We start from the raw sequence: 17243 nt of genomic DNA on the forward strand, positions 1-17243 counted from the left end.
GGTCACATCTTATGGGGAATAATACATAGAGAGCCATCCTATCTTTATGATATGTGACTAGTTTGCCAGATGCAGTGCATAACTTTAGGCATGTCCCCTGTGACCCCCCAGAAAAAAACCTGCTAAGAACCAAGTTCCGCAAGTTTTCCCCTCACTTACCTGCTCCATGCCGCAGGACTTTGCCAAGCAAGAGGCCCAATCTTCCCCCATCTCCGTGGGGATGTCTAGACCTTCAGGCCCTGGGTTCCTATGAAGGATCCACTGTCCTGGGCCCATATAGCACCCTGGCAACAGAAAACTTTAGGTACCCAAAGGTTTCTAAGTTCTGGGCCCAGGGTCCAGCTCTCTAAAAAGAAAAGCATTATGGGCTATACCCCAAGGGTTTGGGGTCCGGTTACTGACCACTTTAGCGCTGAGGCTTTTTTGGACAGAACCGGTAGCTCACCTAATCCCAAGGATGCGGAGGCAAGCTAAACCATGACTAACACCTAAGACACTGGCGTAAAAACTGAGGTACTCCTCCTATGGGAGGGGGTTATATAGGGAGGGGCATTTCCTGTTTGAGATTGCCAGTGTCTACACCTGAAGGTACTCCATATAACCCATATAGTAATGAATGCCGCTCTGTGTCCCGTGATGTACGATAAAGAAACACCTCCAGATAAAACTTTCACTTCATCCTAACACATTCAACCACATTTACCACATGCAGCTTATTTATTTCTAGGATAACCCAATTGACAACATTTATTCTGATACAGTGTAGAAGAAGTAACCAGTTCAGCCTTTCACTATGAAAATTCTGTGAGGTCTCTACGGCAGCAGAAGAAGGATTAATGTCTAATGTGCCGTTTTATAGCATGAACACAAAACAGATTAAATGTCATGTTAATGAAAGCTGCCAGAGGGCAGAAACAATTAAGATGAGACAGAAAAGAAAAAAAAAAACAGTGCTAGTCCAGATCTCGTAATCGTGATCTTCTCCCTCTGGATTAAAATGCTGCATGTTTAATTATCCTGTCTTCTACTTTTTTTTCCTTCCATTTTTCATTGCTGTAAGTTGAGTTTTCCTTTTCTTTTCATGCTTCATTTCAGACATAGCTTTTAATTGGTGCTACTCGATTCAGCGCACTTTGCACTATCATTTATGGTCATTATTTTTTATTTTTTTTTTGCTTTTGGTGGAGAATGCGGGCATCGAAAAAGGCTTATTTTCTTTTTTTTTGCTTTTGGTGGAGAATGCGGGCATCGAAAAAAGGCTTGTTCTCAAAAGTTCTAAGTGCAGGCATAATATATCTTCTCCATACTGAAAGTGAGAGTCTATGGCTAGCTTAAGAGATATGGTTCCTATCATATTAAAGAAAAGGTTTGTTTTTTTCATTGATATCATTTGGTCAAAAGATCCATATTTGTAGGTTATAAGCCAGCAAAAGTCAAACGTTTATGCAAAGTTCACAGAAGCTCTACCTATGAACAAGTTGGTAGCAGGTCAGAAGAACCCTCCACTTCCCGTCTTCCTTTCAACCACTGAGTTCAGGAATTTGTAGGTACAAGCTTGGTGTAGTTTAGACATGGCGTCCTGGTCTAAAACGAACCTTCCTACGCTGCAGGGACAGGCTCACCGGCTGCCTCCCCATTCTTTCCATGATTTCCTTGATACGTGCTAGGTTAGACTTTGTCAGAACAAAGTCACAACGTGTGGCTCCAATCTCGTATCCAACGGCACAATTCTTGGTTGATGGTGTGAAGCCTTCGGCTCGAGCAGTTACCGCATACTCTCCTGGATTCAGCAGTCTCCAGAAATCCCCATCACTCGCTAGGACCAAAAACAAGAAGCACAACATCAACATTTAAAGAATTTCAATAAAATTTGGGGATTTTATATATAATTCTACAGTGGAACCTCGGATTACAAGCATAATTCATTCCAGGAGAATGCTCGTAATCCAAAGTACTCGCATATCAAAGGGAGTTTGCCCATTGAAGTCAATGGAAATTAAAATAATTTGTTCCGCACAGTGACGATCCTGACCTCCCTGGGGCCCTAAACAAAATTCCGCTAAGGGGCCCTCTACCTGACCCGTGCTGCCGTGAGCTATTTCAACCATTTGCCTGAAGAGAAGCGTGCACAAGAGTGACATCACCGCACCCGTGACATTAATTGACGCACTAACACAGTAGGGCAGGGCTGGACTGGAACAAAAATGTGTCCCTGGACTTCATCCAGACCGGCCCACTTTAATTTTGAGTGTGACCAACAGCACCCCCTTACATCAGTGTCCCCAGCAAAGTCCCCATTACCAGCAGAGTCCCCATTACCAGCAGCCTCTTTACATCAGCAGAGTCCCCATTACCAGCAGAGTCCCCATTACCAGAAGTCCCCATTACCAGCAGCCCCCTTACATCATCAGCAGAGTCTCCATTATTAGCAGCCCCCTTACACCAGGAGAGTCCCCATTACATCAGCAGAGTCCATTACCAGCAGCCCCCTTACATCAGCAGAGTCCCCCTTACATCAGCAGAGTCCCCAGCAGCCCCCTTACATCAGCGTCCCCCTTACCAGCAGCTCCCTTACACCAGCAGAGTCCCCATTACCAGCAGCCCCCTTACACCAGCAGAGACCCCATTACATCAGCAGAGTCCCCCTTACCAGCAGCCCCCTTACATCAGCGTCCCCCTTACCAGCAGAGTCCCCATTACCAGCAGCCCCCTTACATCAGCAGAGTCCCCCTTACATCAGCAGAGTCCCCCCTTACATCAGCAGAGTCCCCATTACCAGCAGCCCCCTTACATCTGCAGAGTCCCCCTTCCATCAGCATCCCCCTTACCAGCAGCCCCCTTACATCAGCGTCCCCCTTACCAGCAGCCCCCTTACACCAGCAGAGTCCCCATTACCAGCAGAGTCCCTATTACCAGCAGCCCCCTTACATCAGCAGAGTCCCCATTACCAGCAGAGTCCCCATTACCAGCAGCCCTCTTACATCATCAGCAGAGTCCCAATTACCAGCAGCCCCATTACATTACCAGCAGAGTCCCCATTACCAGCATAGTCCCCATTACCAGCAGCACCCATTACCAGCAGAGTCCCCATTACCAGAAGCCCCCTTACATCAGCAGAGTCCCCATTACCAGAAGCCCCCTTACATCAGCAGAGTCCCCATTAACAGCAGCCCCCTTATATCAGAGTCCCCATTACATCAGCATGTCCCCCCTCCCACATGTACTTACAGTTCTGAAAGCAGCATCTCGTTCCTCTATCCAGTAATCATGTGATAAGTGATAAGTGACAAGTGATTAAGTGGAGAGAGGAAGGAAAGTCTGCCGGCTGTCTATCTCCCCCTGCAGGCTGGAGGGAGCAGATAGCCTTATTCTCTCTCCAGCAAGTGAATGTGACAAGACGAGGGGGAGGCGGGGCCTCGAGTAGATTGGGGGCCCTATGCAGCTTGCGCAGTCTGCGTACAGGGCGGATCGGCCCTGGTTCCGCATTGACTTCAATGACATGCAATACCGCATGTGGCCAGAGGTAGGGGGTGCGGAAGAGCCTCGGAAACACAGGGAAAGGCCCAAGGACAGCTCAGCTGACCTTGGAAAACCTTGAAAAGGCTCGGGAACAGAGTATTTGTGAGTCTTTCCAAATTGCTCAGAACAGCGCTGATCGGCTCTGGCGCCTCCCCACCTCAGGCCAAACACGGTACGACACACCGCTGTGTAGGGCCGCTGTTAGGAATCATAGGGCCCCGTACAGCCTACCTGACGGGGGGGGGAGCTCCCCGAACACACACATGACGGTATTCTACACAATATTTTCACACAAAAAATACATGAAAATCATTATTAATGGACACAAATGCAACCCCAACCCCCCCTCCTAATACAAATCACCCCTGCCTGCACAATTCCCCCAATCCCTCCTATTAGCCCAGAATTCCCTCATCGGCTCCTGGTACACAATCAGCCGCATCTCCCCTCCCAGCACAAATCTTCTTTCTTCAATCCCTCTCCTAGCACACATTCCCACAAATCACTCCTCCTAGCACAACCCCCTCTCGAGACAGGGGAAGGAGCTCAGCGGCGGCTGGCCAGGTTCATTATCCCTCCATGTCTCTCACCCAGTAGCTAAAAGCCGGCGGGAGGGAGAGGGGGAGAAACCTGGGTGAGAGACACGAAGGGCATTGTTCTCTACCAACCCTCCTGCTGTCTGGGCCCCTCTAAATGCCAGGGCCCCCTACAGGAGGGCTGGTGGTCCCCCCCCCTATCAGCGGCCCTGCCGCTGTAGCTTGAATCCTGCTCACTTTGTGAGACAACACTCGCAATCCGAGTCAGGATTTTTAATAATACAGTGCTCGTATCGAATAATACAGTGCTCGTATCGAATAATAAAGTGCTCGTATTGAATAATACAGTGCTTGTATCGAATAATACAGTGCTCGTTAATCGCGTTACTCACGCTCTGAGGTTCCACTGTATTTGCGCATTTATGTGTGAATAATTACATGATAAAATATAAAGGTTTCTAAGATAAAGTGAGCATAGCAGTTGCTTATGTTAGGAAAAGCAGACCTCCTATGAAAGATGACTACACTCAATTAAGCCACTGACAAACAAATATGATGGGTGTCCACATCTTATTTTTGGTAACTTGCTGCTATCACAGTGACAAGTAGACTATTTTCAGAATAATGGTTTGTGACTTCAAAAGATTTAAAACACCATTTAGCAAAATATAGGGGACACCACTAGTAGTCTTTTTCGAATCAGAGGTAGGGCTGGGGGCTAGGATTGTTTCTCCCTGGGGGCTCGTCCGGGATTACACTTGCATTGTTCAGGAGGAAGGCACAATAAATATAATCCCTCAACAGTACCACCTACAGGAACAAGGGGGTAGTTTCAAAAAGCAATTGCGTCTGCGTAACCATAGTTACGCAGCGCAATTGCTTACTTGCGCCGGCGTATCGAATGCTCCTGATTCAGGAACCTCGATACGCCGACTGCAGCCTAAGATATGACTGGCATAAGCCTCCTTATGCCGTCATATTTTAGGCTGCATTCTTACGCAGGCCGCTAGGTGGCGTTCCGGTAGTGGTCAGCGTAGAGTATGCAAATTGCATACTAACGCCGATTCACAACCGTACGCGCGCCCTGCGTACGCAGTTTACGTCGTTTACGTCGTTTTTTGCGTAAGGCTGCCCATGCTTTTAGCAGGGGCAGCCAATGCTACGTATACCCGTCGTTCCCGCGTCGCGTTTTTGAAAAATTACGTAGTTTGCGTAAGTGAATCGTGAATGACGCTGGACGCCATTCACGTTCACTTTGAAGCAAATGACGTCCTTGCGACGTCATTTACCGCAATGCACGTCTGGAAAGTTTCCCGACGGAGCATGCGCACTACGCTCGGCGCGGGAACGCGCCTAATTTAAATGATCCACGCCCCTATGGGATCATTTAAATTGCGCGCGCTTACGCCGGGCAGTTTTCCGGTGCGCACACGCAATTTACGGAGCTACTGCTCCGTGAATTGAGCGTAGCGCAGGTAATTTACGGAGGCGCAGCGGCAAAACGGTGCGCTGCGCCTCCGTAATATATGCGCAAATGTACCTGAATCTACCCCAAGGCTGTTAATTTTGCATGTAGGTTATTATTATACAGGATTTACCGTATATACTTGAGTATAAGCCAAGTTTTTCAGCACATTGCTGAAAATGCCCCCCTCGGCTTATACTCGAGTCTCACTGTGTCCATCTGCAGCCTCGTGCACCTGATCTCCTGACGCTGTGACATGCAGTCAGTCTAGTTGGCAGCCGTGCAGTGTAACAGTGGGCACAGTGAGGCATGCAGATGGACACAGTGAGGCAGGGAGATGGGCACAGTGAGGCAGGGAGATGGACACAGTGAGGCAGCAGATGGACACAGTGAGGCAGGGAGATGGACACAGTGAGGCAGCAGATGGACACAGTGAGGCAGGGAGAAGGACACAGTGAGGCAGCAGATGGACACAGTGAGGCAGGGAGATGGACACAGTGAGGCAGCAGATGGACACAGTGAGGCAGGGAGATGGACACAGTGAGGCAGCAGATGGACACAGTGAGGCAGCAGATGGACACAGTGAGGCAGCAGATGGACACAGTGAGGCAGGGAGATGGACACAGTGAGGCAGGGAGATAGACACAGTGAGGCAGCAGATGGACACAGTGAGGCAGCAGATGGAAACAGTGGCCCGGATTCAGAGAGATCTGCCTATCTCTCGGCGGGCGTAACGTATCTCAGATACGTTACGCCGCCGTAAATTAGGGCGCAAGTTCCGTATTCAGAAAGAACTTGCGCCCTAAGTTATGGCGGCGTAACGTATGTGGTCCGGCGTAAGCCCGCCTTATTCAAATGTGGATGATGTGGGCGTGTTTTATTTAAATGTAGTGTGACCCCACGTATTTGACATTTTTTATGAACGTTCGTGAAAGAATCCCAGTGCGCATGCTCGAAATTACGCCGCAAATCGTCAATGTTTTAGACGTGAACGTAACTTACGTACTGCCCTATTCGCGTACGACTTACACAAAAGACGTCAAATTTTCAAAATTCGACGCGGGAACGACATCCATACTTAACATAGGATACCCCTCATATAGCAGGGGTAACTTTATGCCGGAAAAAGCCTATTGTAAACGACGTAAAAAAATGCGCCGGGCGGACGTACGTTTCTGAATCGGCGTATCTACCTAATTTGCATATTCCTTGCGTAAATATACGGAAGCGCCACTTAGCGGCCAGCGTAAATATGCAGCCTAAGATACGACGGTGTAAGACACTTACGCCGGTCGGATCTTAGGGAAGTCTATGCGTAACTGATTCTATGAATCAGTCGCATAGATACGACCCCGCAACTCAGAGTTACGACGGCGTATCCAGAGATACGCCATCGTAACTGCTCTCTGAATCCGGGCCAGTGAGGCAGAAGATGGACACAGTGAGGCAGGTAGATGGGCACAGTGAGGCAGGTAGATGGGCACAGTGAGGCTGCAGATGGACACAGTAAGGCAGGGAGATGGGCACAGTGAGGCAGGGAGATGGGCACAGTGAGGCAGGGAGATGGACACAGTGAGGCATGCAGATGGACACAGTGAGGCAGGGAGATGGGCAAAGTGAGGTTGCAGATGGACACAGTGAGGCAGGGAGATGGACACAGTGAGGCAGGGAGATTGGCACAGTGAGGCAGTAGATGGACACAGTGAGGCAGTAGATGGACACAGTGAGGCAGTAGATGGACACAGTGAGGCAGTAGATGGACACAGTGAGGCAGGGAGAAGGGCACAGTGAGGCAGGGAGATGGGCACAGTGAGGCAGGGAGATGGGCACAGTCAGGCGGGAGATGGACACAGTGAGGCAGGGAGACAGGCACAGTGACGCTGGGAGACGGGCACAGTGAGGCAGGGAGATGGGCACAGTGAGGCATGCAGATGGGCACAGCGAGGCTGCAAATGGCACAGTGAGGCTGCAGATTGGCATTGTTGACCTCCTTTTCCATTTACAGTAGCTGCTGCATTTCTCCCCCTAGGTTTATGCGCAGCGCTTTACAATATAGTAGTTACCTCTCAGCGCACAATACTTTTACAAATTACATTATCCATTCAATGTATGCTGCGGCGCTACCACGGCACCACCATGGCAGGCAATATGTATTTGCCAAGCTTGGCTTTCAGGACCGCCGCATGTATATGTACGTCGGCAGAATGGCACGTACAGGCACATTGGCGTACCTGTACGTCCCTGCCTAGACGTGGGTCTGGGGTCTGATCGGGACCCCCCCCCCCCCCCCCACATGCGGCGGTCAGAAACCCGCGGGGAGCTTTCCGGGACGAGGACGCCGCTATTCGTTTATAGCCGCCCCCTCGCGATCGCTCCCCGGAGCTGAAGAACGGGGAGAGCCGTATGTAAACACGGCTTCCCCGTGCTTCACTGTGGCGGCACATTCGATTGAGTGATCCCTTTTATAGGGAGACTCGATCGATGACATCAGTCCTACAGCCACACCCCCCTACAGTTGTAAACACACACTAGGTGAACCCTAACTCCTACAGCGCCCCCTGTGGTTAACTCCCGAACTGCAACTGTAATTTTCACAATAAACAATGCAATTTAAATGCATTTTTTGCTGTGAAAATGCCAATGGTCCCAAAAATGTGTCAAAATTGTCCGAAGCGTCCGCCATAATGTCGCAGTCACGAAAAAAATCGCTGATCACCGCCATTAGTAGTAAAAAAGATAAAAATAATAAAACTATCCCCTATTTTGTAAACGCTATAAATTTTGCGCAAACCAATCGATAAACGCTTATTGCGATTTTTTTTACCAAAAATAGGTAGAAGAATACGTATCGGCCTAAACTGAGGGGAAAAAAATGTTATATATGTTTTTGGGGGATATTTATTATAACAAAAAGTAAAAAATATTGCATTTTTTTCAAAATTGTCGCTCTATTTTTGTTTATAGCGCAAAAAATAAAAACCACAGAGGTGATCAAATACCACCGAAAGCTCTATTTGTGGGGAAAAAAGGACGCCAATTTTGTTTGGGAGCCACGTCACACGACCGCGCAATTGTCTGTTAAAGCGACGCAGTGCCGAATTGTAAAAACCCCTTGGGTCATTTAGCTGCATATTGGTCCGGTCCTTAAGTGGTTAAAGAAAACAAAAAGCACCGACTGTCAGTAATAAAAATAGAAAGAAGAAGAACAAAACTTTTCACCCAGGCAGATCTGCCTCCAACAGTGAAAAGCTAGAGAGCAAGAACAAATGATTTTCCCTTCAAACTGGGCTGAGAAATAAACGAGAGATAACCGAGCGACTTTTATTGGGAAAGAGAAAATCAGAAGAGAGCGTGGGAGGTTTAAACTAATCCTGGCTGCGGATGCGCCCAGCATGTGGCGGCTGGAATTATTCCCAGTATTACTGTAAGTTTCTAATTACTGAACTGTTAATTACATGGGGAAATATATACTTAATCCCGCTCTCGCTAAAAGTCTGGTTGTTTTAGGATAAAAGAAAAGGAGGAGAAGATTAATGGGATACGCTTTTCTTTTTATTCTCTTACACTTGAGAAAGATGTACAGCTAGTTAATGAAAGGCACCGAAACGCGCCGCCCACCCTGTGCTATATTCCCGGGAGATTGCTGCGGCTATTTCTGAGCCGGGGAAATAGAAGATATTTTCCAACCCAAGATATTTAACCACTTGCCGCCCGCCAATGACAGATTGACGGCGGCAAAGTGGTTGTAGAATCCTGACCTGACGTCATATGACGTCCTCAGGATTCTAAGCCGCTGCGCGCCCCCGGGGGCGCGCATCGCGGCGATCGTTGTTGCGGGGTGTCAGTCTGACACCCCGCAACACCGATCTCGGTAAAGAGTCTCTCACGGAGACTCTTTACCACGTGATCAGCCGTGTCGAATCACGGCTGATCACGATGTAAACAGGAAAAAAGGGCAGATCAAAAAAAAAAAAAGGCTGTAAAAAAAAAAAGCATAAAAAAAAAAATGATGCCAATCAGTGCCCACAAATGGGCACTGACTGGCAACATAGGTTAATCAGTGCCGCCCCAGTGTCCATCAGTGCCACCCTACAGTGTCCATCAGTGTCACCCCACAGTGCCCATCCATGCCCAGTGCCCACCTATCAGTGCCCATCTGTGCCACCCATAAGTAGCCATCAGTGCCACCCATAAGTGCCGCCCATGAGTGCCCATCTGTGCCGCCTATGAGTGCCCAGTGCCGCCTGTGTGTGCCCATCAGTGCCGCCTATGTGTGCCCATCAGTGCCGCCTATGTGTGCCCATCAGTGCCGCCTATGTGTGCCCATCAGTGCCGCATACAAGCGCCGCCAATCAGTGCCACCTCATCTGTGCCCGTCAGTACTACCTCATTGATGTCCATTAGTGCCATCTCATCGGTGCCCATCAGTGCCGCCATATCAGTGCCCGTAATTGAAAGAGAAAACGTACTTATTTACAAAAAAAATTACAGAAAAAAATAAAAACGTCATTTTTTTTCAAAATTTTCAGTCTTTTTTTAGTTGTTGCGCAAAAAAAAAAAAATCGCAGAGGTGATCAAATACCACCAAAAGAAAGCTCTATTTGTGGGAAAAAAAAGGACACCAATTTTGTTTGGGTACAGTGTAGCACGACCGCGCAATTGCCATTCAAAGTGCGACAGTGCTGAAAGCTGAAAATTGGCTTGGGCGGGAAGGTGTATACGTGCCCTGTATGGAAGTGGTTAAACAATGATGGTCCTTCAATTCAGAAAAGAAAGGGGAGCAGATCCACAAAGGGAGTACGCCGGCGTATCTAGTAATACACCGGCGTACTTTCAAATTTCCCGCGTTGTATCTTTGTTTTGAATCCTCAAAACAAGATACGACGGCATCTGGGTTAGATCCGTACGCCTTCGGATCTTAGATGCAATTCTTCTGCGTCCGCTAGGTGGCGTTCCTGTCGTATTCCGCGTTGAGCATGCAAATTAGCCATTTCCGACGATCCACGAACGTACGAGCGGCCGTCGCATTCTTTTACGTCGTTTCCGTTCAGCTTTTTTTCGGCGTATAGTTAAAGCTGCTATTTGGTGCCGTACGCAATGTTAAGTATGGCCGTCGTTCCCGCGTCGAATTTGAAAATATTTTAATTTGTTTGCGTAAGTCGTCCGTGAATAGGGCTGGACGTAATTTACGTCCACGTCAAAACAATGACGTCCTTGCGACGTCATTTAGCGCAATGCACGGCGGGAAATTTAGGGACGGCGCATGCGCAGTTCGTTCGGCGCGGGGACGCGCTTCATTTAAATGAAACACGCCCCCTACTCACCGATTTGAATTACGCGCCGTTACGCCGTGAGAGATACACTACGCTGCCGTAACTTACGGCGCAAATTCTTTTGTGGATTCAAAGATTAAAAAAGTAAGTTACAGCGGCGTAGCGTATCTCACATATGCTGCGCCCATGCAATTGTACGAGGGTTTGCCCCAGGGTCTTTTTTAACCACTTAAGACCTGGACCTTTATGCAAGTAAAGGACCTGACCAGTTTTTGCGATTCGGCACTGCGTCACTTTAACTGACAATTGCGTGGTCGTGCGATGTGGCTCCCAAACAAAATTGGCGTCCTTTTTTTCCCACAAATCAAGCTTTTTTTTGGTGGTATTTGATCACCTCTGCGGTTTTTATTTTTTGCGCTATAAACAAAAATAGAGCGACAATTTTGAAAAAAATTCAATTTTTTTTTCTTTTTGCTATAATAAATATCCCCAAAAAGACAAAACATTTTTTTTCCTCAGTTTAGGCCGATACGTATTCTTCCACATATTTTTGGTAAAAAATAAAAAAAAAATCGCAATAAGCGTTTATCGATTGGTTTGCGCAAAATTTATAGCGTTTACAAAATAGGGGATAGTTTTATTGTATTTGTATATATATATTTTTTTTTTTACTACTAATGGCGGCGATCAGCGATTTTTTTTCGTGACTGCGACATAATGGCGGACACATCGGACAATTTTGACACATTTTTGGGACCATTGTCATTTTCACAGCAAAAAATGCTATAAAAATGCATTGGGCCAGATTCATAAAGAATTGCGGCGGCGTAACGTATGTCCTTTACGTTACTCCGCCGCAAGTTTTCAGCATAAGTGCTTGATTCACAAACTTGCGGCGGCGTAGTGTAAAGCCGTCCGGCGCAAGCCCGCCTAATTCAAATGGGGCGTGTACCATTTAAATTAGGCGCGTTCCCGCGCCGGACGTACTGCGCATGCTCTGTTTTGAAATTCCCCGCCGTGCTTTGCGCGAAATGACGTCGCCCCGACGTAATTTTTTTGAACGGCGAAGTGCATAACGTACTTTCGTATTCCCTGACGACTTACACAAAAAAATAATAAAAATTTGAAATTCCACGCGGGAACGACGGCCATACTTTAACACGGGCTGTCTATTGTTACACCACCTAAATAGCAGCCGTAACTTTGCAAAACGCAAAAAGCCTACTAGCGACGACGTAAGAGAAATGCGACGAACGCGCGTACCTTCGTGGATCGGCGTAAACAGCTAATTAGCATACCCGACGCGGAAAACAACGCGATCTCCACCCAGCGGCCGCCGAAGTGTTGCATCATAAGATCCGAAGGCGTACGAAGCCGTACGCCTGTCGGATCTTAGCCAAATGCCGTTGTATCTTTGTTTGTGAATTACAAATAAAGATACGACGCGGCAAAGTTGAAAGTACGCCGGAGTATCAGCAGATACTCCGGCGTACTTCTTCTCTGAATCTGGCCCTTTGTTTCTTAGTCATTTGACAAAGATTAGAGGCCCGTGTAGCCCTCACTCCTCACAAAGGGCCAGATTCAAGAAGCAATTGCGCCTGTGTAACCATAGGTTACACAGCGCAATTGCTTACTTGCTCCGACGTAGCGAATGCTCCTGATTCAGGAACATCGCTACGCCGACTGCAGTCTAAGATCTGCGCGGCATAAGGCTCTTATGCCACGCAGATTTTAGGCTGCATTCTTGCGTTGGCCGCTAGGGGGCGCTCCCATTGTGATCTGTGCATAGTATGCAAATTGCATACTAACACCGATTCACAACGTTGCGCGAGCCCTGCGTACGCAAATTACGTAGTTTGCGTACGTCGGGTTTCGCTCAAGGTTACGCGATATTTAAAATCTACGTCGTTTGCGTAAGTGAATCGTGAATGGCGCTGGACGCCATTCACGTTCACTTTGAAGCAAATGACGTCCTTGCGACGTCATTTGCCGCAATGCACGTCGGGAAAGTTTCCCGACGAAGCATGCGCTCTACGCTCGGCGCGGGAGCGCGCCTAATTTAAATGATTCCCGCCATTGATTCCCATCATTTACATTGCGCGCGCTTACGCCGGGCAATTTTGCCGGCGTGCCCTCGCAATTTACGGAGCTACTGCTCCGTGAATCGAGGGCAGCGCAAAATATTTGCGGGGGCGCAGGGCAAAATCGTTGCCCTGTGCCTCCGCAAATAAAGCGCAAATGTACCTGAATCTGGGCCAAAGAAGGGATTGGACAAGGTCTGTTTCTAGTGACGGTGCAGAGAGTTCTGGGTAATAAAGGGCCTCAGTTGCAGATTACGGTACACACCTTTGGTTGTGCCAGAGGTGAGGTACAGACGAGGGAACGATGAAAGCTTTCCATCAGGCAAAGTCATTAAGGCGGGAGATATTTCCAGAGAATGTGTAACTCCACGTCCCCGGAGCTGGGAAGTTATAAGCTGTAAGAAATGCTTTCACATCACAGTAATGAGTGTTTTATTTGTGTATCCTAGCAAAGATGAAGGGGTGTAGCTTCATGTATGGTGTGCACCATGGCAGCAAGAGGAATTTACAAAGGCCCCAACATTATCTAGTTTCTAAGACTCTTTGCACATCGACCATTCAAAGCAGCCCTACAGATTCCTCTTAACCACTTCAGCCCCGGAAGATTTGGCTGCCCAATGACCGGGCTATTTTTTGCGATTCGGTACTGCGTCGCTTTAACTGACAATTGCGTGGTCATGCGACGTTGCACCCAAACAAAACTGACATTCCCACAAATAGAGCTTTCTTTTGGTGGTATTTGATCACCTCTGTTTTTTTTGCGCTATAAACAATAAAAGAGCGACAATTTCGAAAAAATATATATATTTTTTTTAACTTTTTTCTATAATAAATATCACAATATCACCCCCCCCAAAAATATATATATATATATATCCTCATTTTAGGCCGATACGTATTCTTCTACATATTTTTGGTAAAAAGAAAAATCACAATAAGCGTTTATCGATTGGTTTGTGCAAAAGTTATAGCATCTAGAAAATAGGGGATACATTTATGGCATTTTTTTATAATTTTTTTTTATTAGAAATGTCGGGAACTGCGATTTTTATCACGACTGACATTATGGCAGACACATCGAACACTTTTGACACTATTTTAGGACCATTGGCATTTATACAGCAATCAGTGCTATAAAAATGCACTTATTACTGTGCAAATGACACTGGCAGGGAAGGGGTTAAACACTAGGAGGCGATGAAGGGGTTAAGTGTGTCCTAGGGAGTGAACTGTGGGGGGGGGGGGGGTGGGCTACAAGTGACACGACAGTGATCACCGCTCCCGATGACAGGGAGCAGTTAGATTTCTGTCCTGTCACTAGGCAGAACAGGGAAATGCCTTGTTTACATAGGCATCTCCCCGTTCTGCCGCTCCGTGACACGATCGCGGGCACCCGGCGGAGATCGAGTCCCCGGGGACCCGCAGTCACACTCACGGAGCACGCGGCAGGCACGCGCCCACGTTGCCGCGATTTAAAGGCGACGTACAGGTACATCCCTTTATGCAGCCGTGCCATTCTGCCAATGTATATCGTTGTGCAGCGGTCAGCAAGCGGCATATGATCAATATGGGAGCTGCCCTTGTTATCTGCTTCTGACAAGCTAAGTGTCTAGCTATCATGCTGACCCTCTGGCTTCTATATGTAGCGCCCTGCTCCTGTTGAACAGGCGCAGCTGTAAATTTAGTAGGGTCTGAGCTGCTATTTGGCTCAGGCAAGTGTGATTATGGGCAATTTAGCCTCTGTTTCAACCATAGCTGTGCTGGGAGTAACCACCATTGCTCTCCTGGGGGTGTCATTACCACCCCAGGCCAAGGGTGGCAGCGGCAAAGTCAGGGTGTATTGGGTGTTCCCCCTCGGCAGCGATTCAGTGGTGGGTGTGGTCGCCGCGCTTTGCATGCTGGGGAGGGGTACTTAAGGGACAGACGCCATTGGTGGGGGGGCTGTCGTCCCATGCGCCTCGTGGCCCGCCTGGCCTGGGGAGCGTGTCCTGAATCCTGACTTTGGGACCACGTTGGTCCGGGGTCGTGGCTTTGCCTGGTAGGCCCAGTAGTCAAACTGGGGCCTACATTTGAATAGGTGATCCTGTGCTGTCTATCCTGAGGGAGGAAGCCGCTTGATGAAGGAAGTCAGGAGAGGACCTATCCTGTAGAGGACCATGCAAGAGGCTGGTATCTTGGGAGAAGGCCTGGAAACTTCATCGAAGGATGCACCGTGCACTGAGGGGTTCGACAGTGTTGCCTGTCGGGTCTAAAGTGCAGTTTGGCATCTTTGCCCTGGGTTCTGGATGACCTTGTCCCAGTACTGGCTAAGATACCCACCTACAGTATCACATGCGGGCTGGGAAAGAATACTAAGCCCTGAGTAAGCGCAAAGTTGGGTTGCAGGTGTCCTCTGAATAGAGCATCAGGGGACCTAAGAGAAGTTAAATGCTCTGGGTTGGTTGAGAAAGCATTAAATTGAACCTTTTCCTGCAGGATGTGAAACCTTTGTTTAGTTGTTAGGAAGTTTTAAAAGGGAGCAGACAAGTAATTAGTTAAAGCGGAAGTAAACCCATCCATTAACAGTTTCAAAAAACAGTTACATTTCCGGCATGTGCCAGAAATGTAACACTCCGATTGGTTGTGCTCTCACCCAAACTGTCAAACCATCCAATGGCTGGTGTCATAACCAATCAAACAAGCAGCATCATGGCAGTCGTAGATTAAACAGAGGCCAAGATGGCAGCTTCCTTGACTGCATGATAAGAGGGTTTACTTCTACTTTAAAATGGTTATAGACGCAGAAGTTTCTTTTACCTTAATACATTCTCTGCATTAAGGTAAAAAGAACGTATGTGGTTAGCTTCACCTACACCCCCCACACTTTTATACTGACCTGAGCTCGAACTCGATACAGCACTGTGCCCAGCTGCTGATAAGGCAGTACAGCCAGCCCTCCTGTACTAGGCTCCGGCCCCATCAGTTCAAAAGGGGGGCCCAGTCACCTGATGAGCAAGAAGTCCAGCTGTACTGTTCTGTTGCAGACACCGATCCTCTTCTGGCTCCCCCTGCAGCACTGCCAGCTTCTCCTCTTTTCCCCCCTCTGGCTGCATTACAGGAGATTGGTTCTCCCCCTGTGTGCCTCTTTCCCCAGCAGCACTTCCAGCTGCCCTCCTCTCATATCCTGGCAAGCACACAGAGGAATGTTCCAAGATGAAGAGAGGGGGAAGGGGCAGGCAAATATGTAATTTATTGGCCCCTTCCTTTTCTTAATTGAACACAGTGAGCAACCGGTATTAATCAGTAAGGATGAGCTCTGGCGTGTTCGCATGCTACACGTGCAGAGCCCGCCAGGAAGTGTGCACGGCGCTGCGCTAATCACAGCCAGGGAGACATTGTCCAGATGCTCGGCTGCAGAGATCGGGAAATGTCTTCCTGTCTGTGATTAGCGCAGCGCCGTGCACACTTCCTGGCGGGCTCTGCACGTGTAGCATGCGAACACGCCAGAGCTCATCCTTATTAATCGGTAAACTGTTTACTATGCTTCAGTTTGTGAATGAGCAAGAAGCCACAGAGCACTCTCTCTTTATTTATTTGTGCAGCTGTGAATACAGAGAAAGGGAATGATAAATCTATGACCTCAGCCACTTTTGGATGGGGAAGGGGACCCTGTCAGGTAGGCTGTATGGGGCCACATGATTTCTAAGAGCAGCCCTGACTGTGCCCCAGAGCAGCATCTTTTGGCTCTCTCCCTCCTCACTGGACTTGGAGGCAGCAGCAGGAACCATTGGTTCCTGCTGCTGTCAATCATAGCCTATGAGGAGGGAGCATGGGTGGGGCCCAGCTTGGGATCGAGCCTGGATGAATCCCCCCAGTAGCAAAGAGCTTGCTATGGGGGCACTTGTAAGGGGAGAGGAGCCAGCCGGCGGAGGACCCAAGAAGAATAGGAACGGGGCTGCTCTGTCCACAGAGCAGGTAAGTATAACATGTCTGTTATTTTAAAAAGAAAAAATATATATTTTACAGTCACGTTAAAGTAAAATGTGTTAAAGAGCCACTGCAGATAATAATAATAGCAAGTCAATAGCGTGGCCCTTGTAATATGACTTTTGTGGGACTCCATCCACCTGACTTCTCCTACCCACGTCAACACTACAGCTCATCCAAGTGACTCATAACGCTTGAAGCAATTCACTATAACCTGATATTACCCAAGATGCAGTGATCTCAGAGACTGCTACACAAAGATGGGTATTGGCTCACAAATGCTCCCACCTCGTTTTGCCCCATCCAACGATATCACCAGAGACAGCCAAAGTCTAAAAGTTTAGCCAAAAATCCTGTAACATTCTGCAGTAACAATAACAGCATTGCGCTATGGTAAGGCTAA

The 17243-nt window shown here is 48.1% G+C and overlaps 1 protein-coding gene across 1 annotated transcript in view; it reads right to left on the reverse strand.

Moving 5' to 3' along the window:
- Positions 1 to 698: 698 nt before the first annotated feature.
- CPXM2 (carboxypeptidase X, M14 family member 2) overlaps positions 699 to 17243 on the reverse strand; it is a 185152-nt gene continuing 168607 nt past the window's right edge. The window contains exon 15 of the mRNA XM_040361343.1: positions 699 to 1816. Coding sequence (XP_040217277.1) covers positions 1566 to 1816 — 251 coding nt within the window. The 3' untranslated portion in view covers positions 699 to 1565. The remainder of the gene's footprint in view (positions 1817 to 17243) is intronic.

This window comes from Rana temporaria, chromosome 8 (assembly GCF_905171775.1).
Source record: "Rana temporaria chromosome 8, aRanTem1.1, whole genome shotgun sequence".
NCBI lineage: Eukaryota > Metazoa > Chordata > Amphibia > Anura > Ranidae > Rana > Rana temporaria.